The sequence below is a fragment of the Phocoena phocoena genome, chromosome 1, assembly GCF_963924675.1.
Source record: "Phocoena phocoena chromosome 1, mPhoPho1.1, whole genome shotgun sequence".
Taxonomy (NCBI): Eukaryota; Metazoa; Chordata; class Mammalia; order Artiodactyla; family Phocoenidae; genus Phocoena; species Phocoena phocoena.
In genome coordinates this window covers 26941033-26964728 of record NC_089219.1, presented here as the reverse complement: position 1 = coordinate 26964728, position 23696 = coordinate 26941033, and the positions used below count along the sequence as shown (strand labels likewise).

The window sequence follows — 23696 nt, the reverse complement described above, 5'->3', positions numbered from 1 at the left end:
TCATCTGGACGCGCAGACCGTGTGGACTGCAGGCCTGTGGGAGCTCCTTCTCAGCCTCCTTTCAGGAGCCTCTGCTTCTGCCTGCTGCCCGTTTAATGTCTTCTGCCCCTGGCCGTCTTCGCTCCCGTGGAACCAGCTCCCTCTTCATCCCGCCCACTCCTGGCCTCTTGGTCTCTAGGCTCCAGGCCCACCTGCCTACCCCTCTTGCGCTCACATTCAGCGTGGGGGCGGGGAAGGGGTCATCACCATCCCGCATCCCTGTCATCCTCAGCACTGTTACCTTGGTAGAGACCTCAGCATGCTCTTCCCCTCCTCCCCTTCGCAGCCCACTCCTGGGTGGTGGAAGCCACACCCTCTTGCTTCTCCCCCAGCCTCGTTCTTGAATCTCTTCTGTTCCTTCTCTTTCCTCCCACGGCCGCGGCTTCAGGCTCTGACGTCGGGCACAGCCTCTTCACCGTTCTCCTCACTGCTTTCTCCCCACTGGGCACACTCGCCACCCCCAAACCACATCATCCATCCATCACGTGGGGACCAGGAGTCATCTTTCTAAAGCAGGCCTGGGCTTTCACTCCCTGCTGACAAACTGGCAAGTCTACCCGACACCTGCAGGGTAGAATCCATCCCTTTAGCAAGACCACCACGGCCTTTCTGAGCTGACCGCTACCTTCCTCTCCATGTCCACCCCCCCCACACACCTCTGCATCCTGCACCTTCATCTGGAGGAAAGCCGACCACTCCCCAAGCACACCACACCCATTCGGACCCCCTTACCTCCAGATGCCCTGTTTCCTCTGCCGGGAGCCCCTTATTTTTCTCTCCCTCCAGCATACCTACTCCTTTTTCAAGGTCCAGGTTCAGTGTGTCTTCTTTGACCATGATTTTCCTAACCTTCAGTGCAGCCAAGATGAAGCCACTGTGGCTAGGGGTGTAGACACTTCCACCTGCTGTAGACAGGGCCAACGTGGGACTACTGGGGCCGGCAGGCCCAGTGCTTGCTGGGAGTGACATTGACAAATTCCCGCTTGCTGGCTGGCTCCTGTAGCTTATCTCCCTGGTAGTGGTCACGTTGAAGTGATTTACATCAGAAGGAGACAAACCCTGCCTTGAATGTCAAACTTCATAGGCTCCTGCCAGAGAGATACCCAGGGTGGAAATACCGTGTGATTTGATACAACAAACAAATAGCACCGACAAACTAGATTTAAAGCTAGGCAAGGCAATCTGCCTACCTTCCCTCCCTCCCTCCTCCCTTCACGGGGCCTGGACACCTGGATTGGAGGTAGTGAAAGAGAAAGTGAGGAGGGGGAGAATAGACCCGAAGCTCCTTTCCTTGGCATCCGAGGCCCTTCACAGCAGAGCCCTTGCCTCCCTCCCAGCCCAGCTCCACCATTTCTGCCCTGCTCTGTGAGTTCACACAATCCTGACCAAGTCCCTAAATGACGCTCTCACCCCTGCAGCCGCCTTGCTCTTGCCTTTCCGCTGCCCAGGACACCCTTTCGCCTGATCCTACCAGGCAGTCAGCCCTCAGTTGAAGTGGATCCTGCCAGCTCAGTATTCAAAATGCAGTCAGTCACTGACTCCCTCTCACTAGTACCACCTGGTCCAGGCCACCATCATCTCTCTCCTGAACCATCACCATAGCCTCTACAAGCTCCTTGCTTCTGCCGTCTTCCTCTTTGGTCTGTTGTCTGCATAGCACCTCAAGGGATCCTGTTAATACACCAATCAGATCATGTCATCTGCTCAGAACCATCCGCTGGCTTCTCATCTCACTCAAGTTAAAGCCCAAGCCCTAACAGTGGCCTCAAAGGTCCTCCATGGGGCCTTGTCCCTGCCACTCTCCTCCTCACTCCAGTGCTCCGGGCCTGCGGGTCTCTTGATGCCCTTCAACGGTGCCAGGCCTCTGCACACCATGGCCTTTGCATTTGCTGTTCCATCTGGAATGCTCTTTCCCCAGATAACTCTCTGGCTTTCCCTCTCCCTCCTTCAGGTCTTGGCTCAGATGTCAGCTTCTCAGCGAGGCCTTCCCTGACCACCTTTCTGCAATGTCCATACCCCCACTTCCAGTGCAGAATACTCCCCATCTCCGTTCTGCGTTTATCACCACCTCACTTACCATAGGGTTTACTTATTTATCTTGGGTATCGTCTGTTTCCCTCTGACTGGAATGTAAGCTCCATGAGGGTAGGGATTTTCTTTTGTTTTATTTGCCGACGAATCCCTAGCGCCTAGAAAAGTGCCTGACACATAATAGGCACTCAGTAAACATTTGTGGAATGAATGAATGTTTCAACACAAATGTTGCCTCCTGTGTGAAGCCTTCCCTAAGTCCCATCTACTATTACTGTGCCTCAACACCTCGGTTATGACAATTCTGGGGAGCCACTGTGTGTGAGAAACACTTGGGGCAGGGATGAAATCAAGCTTTTCATGATGTAGTGCTGGTCCTGGCCCAGTGTCTGGCACACAGTAGGTGCTCACTTAATGAGTGTGGGAGAGAAACATTCATGAGTACCTACTGAGTGAGGTGCCTTCATTTCTGTGCTCATACATACCAGGGAGCTGGCATTTAGAAATGGGCTCACTCTCTTGAACTAGACCTTGACCCTGTAGAACGACATTCGTAAGAATAGTTCAGGGCCACTGAATAAACTCACTTTCATCTCCATCCCACACTGCTTCTGTTTATCCAACTGTCAGCTCCATCTCTCCACTGGGTCATCCCCCACACACACTCAGCCCTGGTGTCCAGAACTGAACCCTGGTTGCCTTCCGCACCACAAGATGCCCCCCTCCTGGGTTCCCTGCTGCAGGAAGTGGCACCTTTCATCCATCCAGATGCTCGTAGCTGAAGCCTGGAATTCATCCCTCGGGACCACTAGTCCTGTAGGTTCTACTTCCTAACTATCTCTCAATCAGATCCTCCCCCCACCCTCCCAGGGCCTTAGCTCAGATCACATCTGGCCTCACCTTGACTTTGGTGACTCTGCACTATCAAGGGCATCCTGCCCGCTCCCCCAGCTCAGACCTCGTCTATGCCACGGCCACAGTGGTCTTTCTACGACGCAAATTTAATCCTGTTTCCTCACTGCCTTTGATCTTCAAGATGAAGTGGAAAGAAAAGGAGAACTTGGCATCAGTTGGGCATCTAACACATGCTAGTCTCTGGCTAATGCTCCGTACTGTCACATTAATTATGCCATTCAGTTGTCATAAGAAACCATTCTACAGAGAAGCAGAATGAAGCTTAGAGAAATAAATCACCCAAGGTCCCATGGTTGGCAAACTGTGGAACCTGAATTCAAATCTACACCTTCCTCATCCTAAAATCCATTTTCTTTCCAATATGGTCCGCTGCTTCCAATCTTTTTGGGCCCAGCACTCTCTGTCATGGGGCTCCTTCTACATTTCCAGTACCGTCGCCCATCATTCCTCTCTGTTCACTCTGTGTTAGGCCATCTAGAACTACTTATCTTAGATATGCCTTGTGCTTTGGGGCTTCCATGCTTATGACCTTTGGTTCTCTTTTCTCATAAATGCCTTTCCATTTCTTCTCTAATGATCTCCTAGTCATCCTTCAAAACCCAGCTCTAATGGCACCTCCTGCATTAAGCTTTCCCAAACTGACTCACCCAAGCAAAGTAATGTACTGCTTTATCTCTGTCTTCAAAGTGTGAATTATACTCCTGGGAGACAAGAATGTGTTGGTTAAGAGCACAGGCCCTGTAATCAGACTGTTGGGCTTAAAAGTCCCAGCTCCTTTAATCACTATAAGCTGTGCCTTTGGCAAATAACTGAAACTCTTTGTGCCTTGGTTTCTTCACCTGTAAAATGGGAATAATACTTCGTAGGGTCATGAAATATGTAGAGTAGTTAGAATAGCACCTGGCACAGTGGAAGTGCTTAATAAGCAGTAGCTTTGATTGTTACTCTACTGCCTCTGATACACGTTTGAACCTTGATACTGCATTTTTCCTTTCTTTACAACTTAGTCCGTATCTCTAATACATGATATGCTAAGTGGATTACGATCACTTACTTGCATACAAGCTCCAAGAGGGCAGGCTTAGGAAATTTGGATAACGTCCACTAAGTCACCCAGCTGGAAGCCATAGAGGAGGGATTCACATTGAGTCTGCAATAATTCAAAAGCCAGTGCTCTTAACTACTTTATGTCAGAGCATGTTCCTTGGATCATTGTTTCTGAATATCAAGTCTCAGCTGGGATTTAGGCTGGAGCAGTGCCACTCCACCAGGATGTGCTGCAGGGATGAGTAAGACGTGGTCCCAGCCCTTGGGGATTCCCAGCAAGTTCAGAACCTAGAGTGGCAGACAGACGTGTGACAGGTCATTCAAACAGTGCCAAGTACCGTGTCTGAAGTTGGACACTTTGCTCCAGGAGCACAGAGGAGAGAGCCATTACTAAAAGCTTGGGGAAACGAGGCTTTACCGAGACGTGGCTTTGAAGTTGGGTCTCAAAGCATCAGAAGACTGGTTGTGGACAAGGGGCATCCCAGGCAGAGGGAGCGATGTGAACAGAGCCCAGGAGGTCTGACCACACACAGCACTAGGACAGAGCTGGCCTGGGCCCAAGGGGCAGGAGGGAAGATTGCAGAGGTCCGGCCAATCTGTGACAGGCCTGGAATGCCCTTTGAGTTTTGCCCAAGGGAGCTGTGCTGTGTTTTTGTTTTGTTCCCTCACATCTGAGGTGTACCAAGATCTGGTGGGAAAAAACATTCTGGTCACCACAGTCATGACCGTGGAAATAAACGTGACAACTGATTTCTCCTTCCTTCCTGGTCGTTGCAGAACAGTGTGGTATAGTAGTTAAAAACGTGCTCCAAAGGGCACAGTTCACCCAACTCGTTAGCCTAGCTTGTTGGCTGTGTGACCTCAGGCAGGTTACATCACCTCCCTGTGCCTTGGTTTCCTCATCTGTTCATTGAGAGCAGTAATAACTAAAATTCTGAGAACAGGGTCTGGCACGTGATAAGAGCTTTGGAAGTGCTTAGTATCATTGTTATGAGGCCAACTCAGACTAGGGTCTTGGGGCACCCTCTCTGCACGTCATGTCCCAGGACCCTCTCTGCCTCTCGTGGGTGAAGCGCAGGACGAGTACCAAGGCCTGGGAACCTGACCGACTCACAGTGAGCCTCCTGTCTCTGTCCACAGCGGACGACGCATGCGGCGGAACCCTGCGGGGTCAGAGCGGCATCATTTCCAGCCCGCACTTCCCCTCGGAGTACCACAACAATGCCGACTGCACCTGGACCATCCTGGCCGAGCTGGGGGACACCATCGCCCTGGTCTTTATTGACTTCCAGCTGGAGGACGGTTACGACTTTCTGGAAGTCACGGGGACTGAAGGCTCCTCCCTCTGGTAAGCGTGCCTGTCCGCCCCCTCCCCTGTTCCCTGCAGCTGTGGCTTACTGGATGTGGTCCCCTCAGCGCCTGGACCTGCAGCTGAAGGCCCCTTTGCCACTTCCTCCACGCACCGCTGGAGAGCCTTCCTCTCATGATAATGAGAAGTCACTACGTATTTTTAGAGCTGGGGTAAATTTTTACAGTGATTTTGGTATCTGATTTGAAGCACGTCCTTGCTGAAGAATTACAGGATGGGCCTTGGTCGAGTAACTTGCAGTAAGACTAACAGTGTTCTGGTCTCAGGACATGGACAGGGTCTCAGTGAAATGATTTGAAATACTGTTCCATTTCCGGAAGCATCCAACCAAGGGAACAGAGCCCTGAGTGGAGGTTGCTTTTCCCATCCCCAGGGCTCTGAGATGGGACAGGCATTGTGTCGCGATTTCTGCGGGAAGGACTAGCCTGCTCTCTATCATTCTGGCTTGACCACGAAGCGGGGCTTTTGTGATGTGTACTCCGCTGCCATGGAGACCGGTGTTGGCAGGTTTGGGAAGAGAGGGATGATGAGGGCTCACCAGCCTTAGTTGCTTGTGGTCTCCCAGAGACGTGCCTGAACTGAGGTCGACTTTGGGAGTGTTTAGCTTCCTGTTTGGGTGACAAGCTGTGAGAGTGGTGGGGTGGCGTTCAGAACATGTTCTCGTATTCTCCTGGTGGCTCTGTTTTCAGGATAAGGGCACCACTGGGACCTGGGTCAGCACATCGGGAGCCAAGAGAAGGATGCACTTAGGTGTGCTTCTCTGTAGCCTTCGTTGCTGCGCGGTGCTGGGGAAAGCAGGGCTCGGTGCCTGGGACGGAGGCAGAGGAGGTGTCACCGAGGGCTCTGAGAGAAGCAGAAAGTGGTAGCTACAAAAGTCAGGGGCAGATAGCACCTCGGAAAGACAGGCACAGTGGTCAGTGGGCTGGAGACGCAGGCGGAGACGGGGAGGAAGGGTGGGAGAGGAAGAAAACAGGTGTCTGCGGATATCGAACACCTCTTTTGTACCAGGTTTCGTGCTATGTTGTAGAAACGCCAGTTGAGAAGGACATGGCCCTTTGAGGGTGAGACAATCAGGCAAACCCACAATAGGAGCCAAGTATGACTCTCTGAGAGGGATAAAGTGGTAACAGACTCCTCCCAGACATGGACTTAGAGCTTTGGGAACCGGGAAACTCAAATTTCCTGGTGTAGTGGAAGGCACACTGACCTGGGAGTCAGAAAACCTTGGTGTCATCAGCTCATCGCGTGAACTTGGCCACTTCAGGTCATTTGCTACCCTGGATGGGGTGTTGAGAGGGACATCAGTGAGCTGATGACTAATTGCTGTGTGGAGGCTGGTCCAGGGCCAGTGGCTAGATATTTGGTGCTCAGAGTTGGGGTGGAACTCTAGATGACTCTTCACTGAACTACACTCCCAGGGACCTGCCCAGCCTGAAGACCTGTCCCCCTGCCTCTTTTTGTAAAATACCTATTTTTCTGGTCATAAATGTAATACATATGCTCCTTATAGAAAACACAGAAAATATTAAAAGGTATAAGGAAATGAATAACAAGTAGTAACATTTTGACGTATTCCCCTTTGGCCTTTTTGCTTTGCCTAGATCGAGCTAGCTGGCCGCTTATATATATTTTAATATTACAAAATTAGGAACTTAAAATAGATCAGTAGTTATGTACTTTTAACGTAACATTATATCACGAAAATTTTTTCCTTGTGTCATGACAGATGTCTCCAAAGTATAATAGGCGTGATGATAGTATTTATTTCGTTAAAAAAACAGTATTTATTGAGCTTTGGTTATCAATATTTGGCAGGCTAATTCTAAGCTCTTACAGCTATAATTTCATTTCGTCTTCTATGAAGTAGGTAGCATAATCTTCCTCCTTTTACAGATGAGGAAAACGAGGCCCAGAGAGGTTATGTCCCTTGCTTGAAGTCACACAGGTAGTAAGGGGCAGAGCTGAGATTCAAGCCCAGGTTAGTTGGACTTGAAAGCCCATCTTCTTAGCCAGCCAGCACAGGAGTCATGCTGCATTTGTGAAGGACTGTCGGCTGTGTGGCATTCCCTCGTGACACTGACACAATTTACTCGATCAGATCTCTTGATAGATTGTTTCCAAGTTTTCACTTCTATAAACAGATACGAAGATGAATATCCTTGCCGGTTCCCTCTCTTCCAGCCCCAAAGCCTCTTCCACTCACTTGTTTGTCTGCGGGCCAAGTGGTCTCCCACAGCTTCTGCCCCCCAGGTGTGGGTCTACACGGTTGTCCAAACTTCTGGAGTGAAGCAAATCTGAAAGATTATTCCTTTTCCTATTAAGTCACTCAGTGGGGAAGGAATTTAGCAGAGGAGATCGTTAAGGGAGTCATTCAGAACTCTTTGCTCTAAGATTAAATTATAATTATTTACAGGGTTGATGCATTGCCAGGCAGGATGCATTTGTTGTTCTAATTTATACCTGCATAGCAACCACGGATAAGCAAACTTGGAGGCTCAGGATGGAGGCTCAGGACGTGTGTGCAAAGAACCTGCTCTTTCCCCAGCCCCTCTCCTTTATGTATCCCTGGATTCCTGTGAAAATGTGATGCTCCTGGTTTCTAAGTATACTGCTTTTATCAGCATACGTTACGATTTTAGGCTGTTCTCTTGAGTTCTGCACCAAGCATAGAAAGACAGCAGATCTTCTTAGAAAAGATGAATTTGAACAACTGGGCATCCCTTTATCTATTGAGAAAAACAGAGACACCTTTGAGAGAAAAAAGTCCACTATCTCCCTTATCGGGTAGCAGATTCGTGCTGATTCAGAAGAGGGTGGTGGCATAGACTGTCCCTGACTCAGTTTCCACACTGTCCTCCTACCCCAAGGGGGAATATAAACAGGAGAGTTTAAATTACGGGTTCCTCTGGTTTGGATTTCATGGACTAGTAAAATTTCCAAACAATCGGGGAAGTATAGGGTTGATAATTTTTTATTTTGCCAAGTAAGGATATTAGAGAAAAAAAAAAAAAAAAAACCTGCCAACTCCTCAGAACATTATTCCATAAAACAAAGGACAATTCAAAGCCAAAAATACAGCAGGATATAATCAATTGCACTGACATAATGAAGGACAGGGGTGGGAGGAGTGTACATAATAGCGTCGTTTGCCCGTAACTATAAAGTCCTGTGATGTATGTACATCAATCAGTGGATTGCTGATTCCTGCTGCGCTTGTCCATCACTGGCCTCTGGGAATCCCACCATACACGTTTTGAGCAGGAAAAGGTTGTTACTATGGTGAGCACTGAACCCTGTAACTCTGACATGCCGAGAGGGTCTCAAGCATCTTAGACTTACTCTCCCTAAAGTTAATTGCCTTTTTTGTGTGTGCGACTGACCAGGAGCAAAAGCTGGGTTTGAACTGACTGAGAGTTACAATCCACATAGTAGATTTGGTATTACTCCCCCACTACACACACACATACACACACACAGACAGCCGAAGGACACACACCCCTCCAAGTCATCACCATATACACATCACCAGGTCAGACCCCCTGACACGTACATACTTCTAGTTCTAGTTCACCGAACTCAATTTAGGGGCCAGATTTTCTGTCACTGATCTTTCTCTCGGGGTTAGGTGGTGGTCTTTCTTCTGCTCTGACCCAGTCTTGGCAATGACCTTCAGGGAGCCCCATTCCTTCCGCTCCAATTCTAGGTAAATACTCTCACCACTGCTCCAGTTCCTCATGAGGTCCCTGGATTTTCAGAGGGCTGTGGCTGAGGGATGCAGAAGACTCTTAAAACCCGGGGTTCTGGGTCCCTGGAGGGAATCAGGATCGTGTTATCGTAACGAGGAGAAATAATTGTCAGCCCATTACAGAGCCGGCCTCTCCATCAAGGAGAAAATCAGTGAGTTAAAGTCCACCCAGAATCTGTCCCCTTCTCCCTCTGCCTCATGCTGGCCTCTCTCCATTGGAGTCTCACCAGACGCTTCCTCTGGGCTACAAGGAAGGAGAGGAAGCCAGACACTCCTCCAAGAACAGGGGTGAGGTCCGTACAGCGTCTCCAGGATTAGGTGTCAAGCCTGCACCTTGGCATCTAACTGGGGAGATAGCAAGCTCGGGAGTCAGATGGACTTGGGCTCAAAACCCAGATCCACTTCTTAACAGCTGTGTAATCTCAGGATATTTACTAAACCTCTCTGAACCTCAGTTTCCACATCTGAAAAATGGGGCTCATTTTACCAACCTACAAAGCATATGGAAAGGGATAAACAGGCGAACTGCTACCTAATTTATAGTAGGAATAACAGTCCTGGGATGGGGACGAGAGGCAGGAGCTCACTCTTTGAGGGGAAAAGGGTAAGAAGAGGCATCTCCAGCCACTCGGAGCCTCCCATGAGGCCATCTCCCAGCCTGCCAGCCCAGTGGCATCTTACCAGGCAGAAAGGCACACACAGGCTGGTCACTCTGCCTGATCCAGCTCCCAGGGGAATTGCCTGGAAACCAGGTAAGGCAGACTGGCAGAGAGCCCCTGGGTCAGACTAGAGGATGCCCTTGCAAAGGTCAGAAGGTGGAGGGTGAAACCGTCTTCCCAGAGCTGCACTTTGTGAGCACATTGCGGGCGGCATCAGCTCTTCTCTGCCTGGACCCAGCCCCAGGCTGGCCAATTAGCTGCTTTTTAGAAAAGCAGAGGAAGGTTCAGCTCATTCAGCTACCAATGGCTACTCTGTGCCGGACTGGAAGCAGGGGCGCTCCCCCGGAGCCTGGCACAGCCCCTGCCCTCAGCGGCCTGCAGATTTGGAGAGCAGGGGCAGAGAGTATGGAAAGGATATCCAGAAGAGCACTGCAGAGAGAGGGGAGGAGCATCTCTGCCTGGGACCCGCTCGCTGTCTCTGACTGATGAAGATGCAGTTTGTAGGGCCTTCCTCCCTCCTTCGCTCCTTCCCTTCCGCAGTCTGCCCCCACCCCTTGGCAATTTCCTCCTAGAGCAGGGAGGGCAGGCAAGGCATGACCTGCACTCGGAATTGAAGCCGCCCTTTTCTGGGGGCCAGCAGACGTGCCAGCCACCGGCGCGTGTTTGTTGGGGTGTGTACGGCTCCTTCCCACATCTGGGATTTCTGTGTAGACCCCAGGACCGCTCTCCCATCTTCTGTGCGTCAGTCTCTGCTGTGATTCTCAGCCTCTCTTCCTTGCTTCCTTCAATATACTTCAATTTTCATTCTTTGTTTCACTCCAGTCATTTGGGATCTGCTGCCCATTCTCTGTGTGCCCACACCCCCAAGCCAAGCCCCCCACAGACCTCTATGTGACAGACTTGCCTCCACCAAACACGTAAAGTAGGAAAAGGAAGGAGAACACACCGCAGGGCTTCAGAGGAGCACATTGTCCTGGGGCTCCAGGCGGGGCCTGCAGTTGAGTTGTGCCTTGAAGGGTGGGTACCATTTTGATATGGGAGATGGAGATGAGGGGGCGGGTGGGCATCATTCTAGGACTGCTGCCTGGGCCTCCTGGCCAATGTAAGAGCTCCCTTCCCTGATCTCGGAAGTGGTCCCAGGGATTCTCTAGTGAAGATTTTCTCCACCGTGCTCCCACCCTGGGGCTCTGACATCTACCTCTGAGCCTTGGTGGCCCCTTCCACCTGCAGAAGAATAGAAGAAAGTCGACTCCACCGCCTGGAGTTCCCGGGTCCTGCCCCCAGGGCCACCCAGTAGACTTCAGCTGGTTTTGAAAACAGAACTTCCCTGGAAATCAGGTTCAACCTACTCTCTGAATTCAACTTTGAGGGGTTTTCTTTACCTTGTTTCCCTTCATTTGTTTGCTTTTGTTTTTATGGGTGGGGATACAAAAACTCCCATCTACTTTAGAGACATTCAGTTTGAAAATTCTGCTAGTAACATTTTATCCTCTTGAAAGACTGAGTTTTAATTGTTAAGCCTTTTACACATGGAATTTGAGCCAACTAGAACCGTTTGATCTCAATGACTTTTAACTAGATATTTCATTCAGGAGTCATTAGATTCAGATATGATTAGAACGAGAACAGCATGCCAATGGGGATTTGTTAATAATAACTGTTCACTTATTTATTAATTCACATATACTTTGTCAAACCATTAGTTTAGATCATTTTGGTTCTTTGTTACTTTTCCCCTGTTTATTTTTGGTAATCATTTACTGCCAGCCTTCTATGAACTAGGCTCTGCTAGGTGCTAGGGAGACAAAGACACAGTCCCATCCCCAAGGAGTTACTTGTTTACTCCACAAATGTTTAAGTAATAGCCATGCACTGTACAGGACCCTGGAGCTCACAGGGCGAAGGGGCAGCATATAATTAAGTGCTTTACAATCTCATGTGTTAGGTACTTTTCTAAGAGGTATACAGAAGTTCCCATAGGGGCTAAAAAAGAAATGTAATAGCTAGGATTCTTTTGGTTCAAGACACAGAAACCCACCTCCAGCCGACTCAAGCTAGAAAGGGAAAATGTTGTCTTCTGTAACTGAAAAGTCCAGGGACTGGCTACAAGCACTGCTGGATCAAGGCGTGCAGATATCCACAACTGCAGATGTCCACAGTTGCTTCTCCCGCTCCCACAGCTTTGTTCTCCTGTGCGTTGGCTTCAGTCTCAGGCAAGCTTTACCCATGAAGTAGCAGAGGTGACTGCCATCAGCTTCCTCCATCCTACTGGTGTAGCAATCCTAGCAGAAAGGAAGTGTGTCTTTCCTAATGGCTCCACAAAAGCCCTCAGATGATTCTTGATTGGACCAGATTGGATCATGTGCTCCACCCTCAATATCAGTATAGCTAGAGAATGTCCTCATTGGCCACTCCCAGGTCACATGACTATCTGTCCTGCCCACACCTCTGACTGGGAGTGGAGAAGAGGTGGGTCACCAAAGGAATACAGGGTCACTGGGAAGACAGAAACAAAGGACGTCCTCTAATAAAAGGTCTCAGTCTTCTGTCAGGATGGAGGGGCAGCTGGGAGGACTCAGATAAATGAGTCCCAGAGGGGATGACTTTTGAGTTGAACTGAGGGGGTGTAAAAGCTTGCCACCGGCATGGAGCAGGAAGGCCTTGGTGTGTTTGGAGCTTTGCAAGTGGGGGGGTACAGGGTGCAAGAAAGCAAGGACAGGATATGAGGCCTGAGATGAGCACAGGAAGAGCATGGGCCATGAAGAACCTTGTCCCCATGTTCATAAGCTGGGAGAGGATTCCACAGACTGCAGAAAGCTATTGAAGTATTTTAAGCAGAGAAGTAACATAATCACACTGAATCTTAATTGGGTTCAACTAGAAGCCTCAGAAACCAGCTCTAAAACTCTGTGACCCCTCAGGCAAGAGATCATCCAGCCTTGAATTATGGCAGTTGTAAAGGGATGGAGCAGAGGAGGTGACATCAGAAAACACCTCAGATATAGAATCACCTGCTTTGGGGGCTTCATTGGAAAGGAGGAATGAAGGCAGGGGAGGAGTCTGGAGTGAACCCCAAGTTTCTGGCTAGATGACTGTGGCAGGATCATTTACCAGAGGAACACAGTGGAAGGAGCAGTACTGAGGGACGGTGATGCTCGCTGGCTTCCCCAGCATGAAATGGGCACAGAGAGAGAAGTTAAGGCCATAGCAAGGAAGGAGATACAGGGACACAGGTGCCCTTGGTTACTGATACACAGTCTTTGGGATAAGACTAGTGCAGATGGTCATGGGACGATCAATAGCTATGGCTGAAAAGTTCGGTACTTAAATAAATACTCTGGCAGGGCCTTGAGAAGTCATCTTCAGGATCAGCACCAGCACCACCTCCATCAAGAATGTCTCCTTCAACATCTCGGTCAGCCTTACCATCTCCATCTTTCCTGCCATCATTTTTCCATCATAATTCATTCACACAAACTACTTAAGCCCTTCTATTGTCTGACGTTGAGCTTGGCACTGGGAATACAATGGTGGAGGAGACAGATGAAGCCCCTGTCTTTGTGGGACTTCTGGTCTACTTGGGGGAAACTGACATTAATAAAAGGATCACAAAATAAATGTAAAATACACTTGTGATAAGCACCATGAAGGAGATGAACAGGATGGGGAATAATAGCAATGGAGACCTTATTAAGATAAAGGGGTCAGGGGAGGCCTCTCTGAGGGAGTAGGATCTAAGATTAAGACCTGACTACTGAGAAGGAGCCACCATGGGAGGAACTCAGGATCAGCATTTCAGGCAGAGGGAATTGCACACGTAAAGGCCCATTGTCACAATGCCCTATTTTCCTTTGAACTTCATACAGGGAAGTGGCGTAGGCCTATGCCTGTCTTCTGGGGTTTCCGACTGAATGCCAGGAGCAAGGCAGGGTCAAGGTGTCGGGCTGGCAGAGATGCTCAGAGATGCAGCTGAGCTGGCAAGGGGACGGGCCTATTCCAGCCAAGACTCAGAACCTGCCACCTTCCTGTGGGTCTGTGACACCCTTGCTTCCCTCTCCTTTCCTGCCCCATCACAATGCTTCAAGCCAGCCCAAGAAGCTGTTCTCTTCTCATGGAGCCCATGAAATTGCATCTGTTGTCTCCATCAGGAGCCAGCCCATAAATAACCAGCCCTTTAAAATCTCATCTCCCGTATCAGAGATGGAAGTAGCATTACTGGCTCTGCAGCCGAGCAGTGGGAAGGGATTAGTGCCCCAGCGTGCTGCTGGCAGAACAGGCCTGGAGAGCTGGGGAGTGAGGCTGGGGCTCCTGCACATGCCACAGGGTATCAACGTGACTTCCTTGTTTGCATCACTGAGAACTTGTTCTTAGGAAGAGAACACAAGCCGCGGCTGGAAGGGGCAGGAAGTGAGCCAGGGTTGTTCGCTGTCGGCACGTTGGCTCCTCTAGAGCTGGCGATTCAGCCAAGTTCTGTGTGTGGGAAGCTGAGGTCGGGCAGCTGGCCTGTACCCCGTGGGTCTGACTGCATGCGACAGGTTGGTAATAAGTACGGCATCTGCGTGGCGGCCCGTGCCGGGACCGTGAAGGGCACCAGACAGCAAGATGCGCTTGCCGCCCTCTCTTGAGGAGCTGCCAGCTGCCTGATGGTGCCGCTAAGTCAGAAGGAAGGAGCTGTCCCCTTCCAGAGGCCCATCATTCTGGTACGATCTGCCTCCCAGAATGATGTTAGTCCGTTAACAGCGTTCAAGGCCCCAGTCCTGGTCTTCCTCTTCGCACTTGGCCACAAATGTTTGTTCTACTCACTTTGGGCATCAGCTAGCCCACGTTTCACACTGGCTTTTGCCTGTCCCTTGCTCTTACAATCTCTTCTGGCTTCCTAAGACTGCCCTACCTCCCTGGTTGTAACCCTGAGCTTATATTTCTTTTAATCCCAGCTTCTCCTCATCCAGTGGCTGGTGTGTGACACCCACAGCCTCACCAGGGAAGCAGCGTTCACAGAGAAAACTAGCATTTGACAGTCTGATAAGATGGCAGATGGTCACTGTTGAGCTAAACAGATTCCGTCATTTGGGAAAGGAGAGGGCGGGCTTGGTTTGAAGAAAACGGCGAGGCTTCACGGAATAGTAGAACTCCAGTGTCCCTGAGAACTTCTCATCTACGTTCTTGGAAGAGTGGTCTATCTTGGCTGCCTCTAATTCTTCTGTCGCCAATAATTCCCACCTACTTCACCATGCCTTCTACCCCCAGCCTTGCCCTGAAACCATTCCTATTAAGATCATCATAAGAGAACCAACCCCCACTCCAAACACTACCACTGCCAATGCCAAAGCCAAAAGATCGTCTTTAGGTCTCATCTTACTGGATACTTCCACATTCCTTTACATTGTTGGTTATCTCTCCCTTTGGAACTTTCCTTTCTCTTTTTTTTTCTTTCTCAAGCTACTGTCTGTGATTCTTCTTGACCCCTCTGACCATTCCTTCTCTGTCTTCTTTGGTGACTCCAAGATTCTGCTCTTGTCTTACTGCTCTGTCCATTCCACACATTCCTCCTGGGTAAACTTATCTGTTCCTGTGGCTTCAGATAAACCACCTGTCTCTTTACAACTCGCAAATCTGGCTCCCTAGCCTGGCCTCCCCACTGAGCATAAGACCGTGGGGCCAACTCTTGTTGGACAGCTCTACCTTGATGTCCCCCCAGTATCTCCAACTCGACAGGTCCCAACTTCACTCGTAATCGACGACTGAAACAGTCAGGGTTTGTTTCCTTTCTTAGTTTATGGCACCACCCTCTACCAAGTCATCCAAAACTCTGGGAATCATCCCTGTTTAATCCCTCTCTCTCACCAGCCACATTCAATTAATTGCTAAATTCTCCCAATGTACCTCCTATAGCACATCTCGCCGTCTTTACTACCACTCCCCCAGTTCAGCCCATCATCTTTTCTTCTTTGTGGGTTGTAATAGCCTCCTTGCTGATTGCTTAGCTTCTTGTCCTCTCCAATTCATCTTCCCCGCTGCTACCAGAATGGTTTAATTAAAATGCAGATCTGACATGCTAAGCCCCAGGCAAAAGCTTTCAATCATCTTCGATTGTCTACAGAATAAAATTCCAGCCCTTCATAGGCCCTTCTTGATCCAGCCCTTGCCTCCCACACTAGTCTCGTCTCTTGCCACTTCCTTCTTTGAACTTCATTAACCCTAACACTCGTTGGTATAACACCACAAAGTTTTATTTCTCGCTCATGCTACACATTTATCGTGAGAGTGGCTCTAAACCACATAGTCATGCGGGGGCGGGCGGGGTTGGGGGCGGCTGGTATCCAGGCTCTAGGATCTTATAGCTCCACCATCAAAGAGAGTAGAGAATTTAGCATGGGCTTTTCACTGCCCCAGCCCAGATATGATACATATCACTCCCACTCATGTTTCATTGGCCAAAAGTAGTCACATGGTCCAGCCTAGCCATAAGGGAGCCTGGAAACATGATAGCAGATGAAATGGTTGGTGAGCCAATATCTCTGCCACACCTCACATTTCAGTAGACAAATGCCCTCGCTCCTGCCCCTCCCATTATGCTCCAGCTCTCATATTCTCCAAGGATTCCCTGCTAGAGACATCTTCTCTTTCTTGCACTCATCATTTTTCTCTTCCCTCTTAAACATTGCTTAATATTAAAGAACATAGAGAGGTGTTCTAATATCTACCATCTGAAGTCAAAACAAAAACAGCACGCACCAAACTCCTCCATCTCTCAGCCCCATTCAGCTACAGCCTTGGGAATATTGCCGGTGACCAGTGTCACTCCTCCATCTTCATCTGACTTGGCTTCTTGGGAACGTAACACTGGCCATGTGTCCTTAAACTAGTCCTTTCTCCTAGCTGACTTAAACCACGTAGCTAGCTGTCTATGGCCATTCCTTCTCTGTCTCGTTTGCTGTCTCCTCCACTGCTCAAGCCCTGTCCACCCTTTACATGTGGACTGCCCAGGGGGCCCTGGGACCCTCCTCTTCTCCATTTACCCCCCCCTCCCAGCTAATCTCAATGAATCACAGGTTGGCTTTCAAAATCATCTGTACGCCAATGGCTCTCGATTTCAATGTCCAGCCCTAAGGGACCTTTTGGGCTCCATATATATGAACAGGAATCTCAAAATCTCAACAGTATCTCAAAATGAACACTTCGAAACAGACTTTTTTTTTAACTGTGATAAAATAAGCGTAATGTAAAACTGACCATTTTCATCATGTTTAAGCGTACAATTCAGTGTCATTAAGTACATTCGCATTGTTGTACAACCAACACCACTATCCATCTCTAGAACTTTGTTTGCCTTCCCAAAGCGAAGCTCAGTACTCATTAAACAATAACTCCCCGTCTACTCCCATCCTCTGGTAACCACCATTCTACTTTCTGTCTCTATGAATTTGACTACAAGTCATACAATACTTGTTCTTTTTGTGGTAGCATAATATTTTCAAGGTCCATCCATACTATAGCGTGTATCAGAATTTCATTCCCTTTTAAGGCTTAATATTCCACAGTCCGTATATACCACATTTTGTTTGTTCATTCATCTGTCTATGGACATAGGACATGCCCTTCTCCCCCTAATCTCTCCTCTCCCAGCCTTCTCCACCTCTGTCTACTCCCCAGAAGAAGCTGCTCTGCCCATTCTGTGCCACCGGCATCCGGCTGCTCAAGGGCCTTGTCTCCCAGCTTCTACCCCTGCTGTAGTCCATTCTCCATAAAGCAACTGAAGTGCCTGACATTTACACATCCCATCATGTCTCCCTTGTTTAAGGCTTGCCAATGCCTTCCCATCATACTTAGAATAAAATCCTACAAGACTATGGGGTTACTGCCCACCTCTTTGAATTCCATCCTATCACCCACACCCGCTCACTGCACCCCAGCTCCACTTGCCTCCCTCCTGCCCCTTGGATGGGCTAAGCAGATTCCCTCCTGGGGCCTGCACTAGCTGTTCTCAGGGTTTAAGATCCTCTTCCTTCATAGTTCAAAAACAAACAACAGCAAAAAAAAAAAAAAACAAGAAAAAACACAAAAAAGACCCGGCTGTTTTGAAATGCAGAGTTCCATTTAAATTTCCCCTCCTTAAAAAGGCTTACCCTGTCCATGCAACCTAAAGGAATCCCTCACTAACACAACATGTTTTATTTTAGGTATTTGTCAGTCCCTGATGTTTTGTGGCTTACTTATGGATTTGTCTTTTTTCTGTTCCCTCCCTTCCCCCGCCACTGCCTGCAGAACCCTGAAAAGCTGTAAAGGCAGGGCTTGGCACTTAGTAGGTGTCCAAGACCGGCTTCTTGGGAGGAGAAACTTGCTTCCGCCTCACCAGTAACAGTGTCCTGGGGCTAATTGCAAAGGTTAACATGGAGCCTCTGCACCGAGTATTTTAAGTAATAACCTTCCTGGGGGACATTTGCAAATTAGCCCTGACTCTTGCTGATTCCTCATCCTAAACTCAGTCTGATTAATAATTAATCAGCAAACTGCTCTGCCAGAGCAGGTGGATCAGTGCTAGAAAGGATCTTAAATTATGCAAGTCACTTGGCCAGTCTTAAAAAAATAAAAAGCTCAGCAGTCGGCAGAACTGGAGAGGTTTGATTGCAACGTGAGTGAGGTTAAGTTTTCTCAGTTGTTGTTTTCCGTTTTTGTCTTTTTTTTTTTTTTTTTTCCTTTTGACTAAGAAATCAATTAGGCTCAAACTTGCCACTTCAGAGAGAGACTGTGGAGCACAGAAATAGAAATGTGTTAAATATCACTCTTTTTTGTTCCTTCCCTTCAAAAGAGTTCGGGTCTGGGAGACAGAGGTTAAAATTAGCGGGTTTGTTAAGCAGATGCCTGTCTGGCACCTGATGTCAATTTCTGCAGCCACGTCAGTTTCAGCTATCCCTTCACTTCCTCTGACCCGCAGCACACTGAGCCTGGCAGGAAGGAGGAGAGAGGTTCGATTGAGCCCTGCTCTCTCCGCCTGCCTGGGTTGGGGCAGAATCAATTTGCCGGCAACCTGTCGCACCAGGAGTCCTTCTAGTGCTCTTTGCCTCCTGCCTACGAACCCCAGGGAGACAGGAAAAAAGGCAATCAGGGTGATGAACAGGCTCCCCACTGCAGGAGTGAACCCGGTGACCGCCGGGGACCCCTTTTATCCTCAGTCTGCAGCCTCCATCCTCCCAAGGCTGGTCCTGCATGTCTTGCGTGTGGCTCCATCTTTCTCCTCCAGATTCCTCTTCTGGTCACTGGTGCTATGGCCAAGGGGGAGGTTCAGAGAAAGCAGAGCGATCCGTTGACGTTGCTCTCTGGGCCAGAGGAAAGCCAGGGATATAGGATTTAGAGCAGTTAGTGCAACCCGATGCCCGTTAAAACCAACACCCAGATCAACTAAGTCAGAATGCCCAGGGGTTGGGGGCTTCCCTGGTGGCGCAGTGGTTGAGAGTCCGCCTGCCGATGCAGGGGACACGGGTTTGTGCCCCGGTCTGGGAAGATCCCACATGCCGCGGAGCGGCTGGGCCCGTGAGCCATGGCCGCTGAGCCTGCGCTCCGCAATGGGAGAGGCCACAACAGTGAGAGGCCCGCGTACCGCAAAAAAAAAAAAAAATGCCCAGGGGTGGGAGCTGGGCATCAGTATTTGTAAAGCTCCCATGGGATCCCCATGTGCACTAAAGTGGGGGACCACAAACGGGTGGAGGGTAGGAAGCTTTGGGGAAAGAGGTTACGAAGGACATCAAAGAATGAAGTAGGAAATGGGCTGATCAGGAGTTGACTGTTTTCCCCAGAAATAGAGGGACATCTGTCTGTCTTGTGATGGGCAGGGGAGAAGAGGTGGCAAGACACAGCAGCTTCCAGGAGCCCCAAAGCTCCTGATCTCTCTCAGTTCTACCCCCGATTAAAAAAAAAAAATACCCTCTAGAACGCACCCCTTGTTTCCCAAATGGTGATGCACCAACCAACTCCCTGAAACAGAAAACTTGCCTAGAAGGCATTTGGGAATGCAGATTCCTAAGTCCTACCCCAGACTACTAACTCCAAAATTTCTGAGGATTCGGCCCAAATTCAGTATTTGTAACTATTCTCTCAGGTGTTCGGAAGTAGATGAAAGTTTCAGGGCCACACTGGGCCTAAATAGAACTCTTGCCAGGGCAATAATACGGTGTGGGTGGATTTTTGCCTATTAAGAAACGCTCTGTCTTCTTATGAATGGCTCCGTTATCGAATTTCTTGGCATGGAAATTCCCAGATATATATATATATATGTATATACACCCGGGAATTTCCATATATATATATTTTTTAAAATAAATTTATTTATTTCATTTGTTTATTTTTGGCTGTGTTGGGTCTTCATTGCTGTACACAGGCTTTCTCTAGTTGCGGTGAGCGGGGGCTACTCTTCGTTGCGGTGTGAGGGCTTCTAATTGAGGCGGCTTCTCTTGTTGCGGAGCACAGCCTCTAGGTGCGCGGGCTTCGGTAGTTGTGGCACGTGTGCTTGGTAGTTGTGGCTCGTGGGCTCTAGAGCGCAGGCTCAGTAGTTGTGGTGCACGGGCTTAGTTGCTCCGCAGCATGTGGGATCTTCCCGGACCAGGGCTTGAGCCCGTGTCCCCTGCATTGGCAGGCGGATTCTTAACCACTGCGCCACCAGGGAAGCCCCTCCTGGGTTATGTTTGACTCATATGTTTGGTTACGGTTTATGCACAAGGCCAGGCGGGCACATCTGTTACCTAAAACAAAGCACACTGACTCCTAACTGACTTTATGAATTTATTAAACAAATAAATTCATTTAACAAATAAACTCTGTTTTTGCCTGCCTGCTCTATGCCGGGTTCTGTGATAAGCCCTGTGGTTACAATGCTGAACTAGAATGTCTCAACTCTCTGGCATTGAAGTCTAGCCTCACCTTCTTATCTGCCTGGTGGAGGCCCACACAAAGACTGTCTCCTTTGTGTGTGAAATCCTGAGATGTGATAGCATCTCTGCCTTCCCTCCACACCCACCCACCCTGGACTCCTGCTGTACTGGCACCAGCCATTTCTTCTCTAGCGTCCTTCTCCCAACATGAACTCTTGAAGAGCACGAACTTGCCCCAGCATCCCTGAATCCTCAGTGCTCAGCCAAAATCCTGGCAACAGGCAGGCATCAAGGTTTGCTGACAGTTTGTTGAATAAATAGAGCCTCTGACATCTTAGAATCTCAGCACCCGCCTCAAAGCCCCGTCTCACCCCACCAGAAAGAAAGGCAGGTAGCGCTTTGTCCCACCTACCTCGTCTCAGCGTCTTTGGCAACGGGACAGATATCATGATAAGCCAGCAGGCACATATCTCTTGTTCGCCTCAATGAGCCAGTAGGTTCCTGTGCTGAATGACATCACATATGTTGTCTCCGTGGATCTTCGTCAGCGTCGACAAGTTAGGTATCGCGTCTTGCAGAAGAAGACATTGAGCCTCGGAGGCTCAGCATCCTCTCCCCACACGCTCTCCTCTCCATCTGGGTTCTTCCCTTTCCATTCTCTGTGCACACCATTCTTGGGATAATTCCTTGCCCTTAGAGCAGGCTCTGGTGCTCTCTGTCTGGCCCTTTCGAGTCTCTGATTATCTGCTCCCTCCTGCCTTAATATACCTTCCGGGGTGTAATGATCTTTAAGAGCTACAGGGTGTCAGGCAGTGTACCAAGGGTTTCACATGCATTATCTCATTCTATCCCTGTGGAACTCTTGTGAAGAATGTACCATCATCCCTATTTTTCAGGTGGTAAAACTAAGACTCCAAGAGGTTAAGACACCTGTCAAAAGTCATACAGCTGGTAAGCACGTGAGCCAGGAGTTGGATGCCGCCCATGCCAGACTCTAAATTCTGGTCTACTGCCCCTCTCTCCTGCTCCTTGAGCTCTGATTCATTTTCTACTCTGATCCCATCATTCAAGTGGCTTTTTGGGTCTCTCTTTTTCAGTCTTGGGCCCTCTCTTTCCTCCATCTACAGGCCTGTAGAGTCAGTCCTGGGTCCCAGCCAGCACAGGGAGGCCCCTATCCACTGTGCACTGCTGACGCCTCCAGGATTGCATCTCCCACTCAGTTCTCCTCACGTCCCAGGATAGTCCCAGTTGAAGCAAGTCCCTGGCTCTTGAGCTAAGCATTGAGTTTTCCCTAGAATTACACTGGAGTCTTGCTCTGTTCCTATGACAGGCCACTGAGACTTACAGGCTGCTTCTCATGGAGAAGGTAAGGGTAACGTGACTTCTGCCCCATGCTTCTCCCCTCTCCCAGTTTTCCCTCCTGCATTCTATACTGCCGGCTCAGTGAAGGAGATGTGAAACCTCCTTGGGGGATGTTTGTGGCAGGTCGCCTGGAGAATGCTTGGCCAAAGGGCGTGTGGCCTGCTAAGTCCCAAGCTGGGTGCTGAGTACCCCCAGCCCCATGATGGGTCCCCAATTAGGCTTGATCCTCCCACTTGGATACCTGTTGCCCTTCCCCCATGATGCCACAGCTCCAGGTGTCCGTGTCTCAAGTCGGGAGGTAGCAAGGGCTCAGCCTGTTCTACCTCCAGTTCTGGTCCCCGAGCCTAGATCTGCAGACCTGGCTGAGAGAGGGACCATGTACCAGGGTCTCCCCTTCAGCATCCCAGGAAAGATCCCCAGGACTCCCTACTCACCCTGAACCTCAAGAAAGGCAGAGTTGAGCAAGAGGAAGATCAGGGATTTAGGAGTCAATGTTGGGTTCAAATACCAGCTCTGCTGCCAATAAACCACGTGACCTCAGTTAACTTATCCTCTGGGGGCCTTGCACAGAGTTACAAGAAACATTTGGCAAGAAAGACTGAACAAGCCCAGCTTCCCAGCCTTTAAATCCTGCTTGTGTCTTTCCTCTGACCTTGCATGGCTGAAGTACCTGGAAGGGCCTCCCTCCCTCTCCCTGACTCCTGGAGCCTCCCAGCAGGTGCTCCAAGCAGACAGCTACGCAGGCTCCCTTCAGAGATTCCAAGGTGTTGTGGGTCTCAGCCTCTGCCGCTGATTGGTCAGGGTGGCAGCTGCAGGCTGGCCCCCAGCGGGAGGCCACAGCAGGAGGTTTTCATGACCCTCTGGGCCAGGCAGTTGAGGTCCCAGGGCCATTTGGCAGGACCCTCAAGGGCACGCAGAGACACACAGGAATGAACAATATGGCTTTGGCTTCTCCCTCTGAGCCGGGTGCTCAGCTTTCTGAACTTGAGCGGCCCCAGTTTTATAAGGCAGGTGGCGGGTCCCCCTCTCCCCCAGCCACTCCCCCTTCTCCCCCGCAGCCCGCTGGGAACCTGCGGCTTGTGCACAGAGACTTTCTAACTTTTCACGTATAAACGCAGCACCACAGACTCCCCTCCAGCAGGAGCCGCCCCCTACAGTGATTTTTCTGGAACTGGGAGGGTTTGAAGAAAAGACGAGTGTTCTTGGTAGAGCGTCAACATTCCAGGCATCTACACTCATTATTTCCTTCGCATTTTCAAGTAACTGTGAGAAACTGAGACTGAGCAAGGTCATGTGGCCGAGGTCACAGAGCTGGCAAGTCACAGACTGAAGCCAGGGCCCCTTGCCTTCCAGCCTCTTGGTCTTTGTGCCCCTCTGGATTGGGTTGGGAATTCCAACCAGGAAGAGACTTTGGGTGTCCTGGAAGGATGCCCCCAGGCCTACAGCCTCAGCCCCCTCTCCTTCCCCTGGTTTGGTTCTTTTTTTTTTTTTTTTTTTTTTGCGGTACGCGGGCCTCTCACTGCTGTGGCCTCTCCCGTTGCGGAGCACAGGCTCCGGATGCGCAGGCTTAGCGGCCATGGCTCACGGACCTAGCCGCTCCGCGGCATGTGGGATCTTCCCGGACCGGGGCATGAACCCGTATCCCCTGCATCGGCAGGCGGACT

At 49.8% G+C, this 23696-nt stretch overlaps 1 protein-coding gene across 1 annotated transcript in view; it reads left to right on the top strand.

Annotated features, from left to right (window-relative positions):
* CSMD2 (CUB and Sushi multiple domains 2) overlaps positions 1-23696 on the top strand; it is a 661886-nt gene that overhangs the window by 242960 nt on the left and 395230 nt on the right. Inside the window, exon 5 of the mRNA XM_065872671.1 lies at positions 5173-5380. Within this exon, the coding sequence (XP_065728743.1) occupies positions 5173-5380 (208 nt within the window). The remainder of the gene's footprint in view (positions 1-5172; positions 5381-23696) is intronic.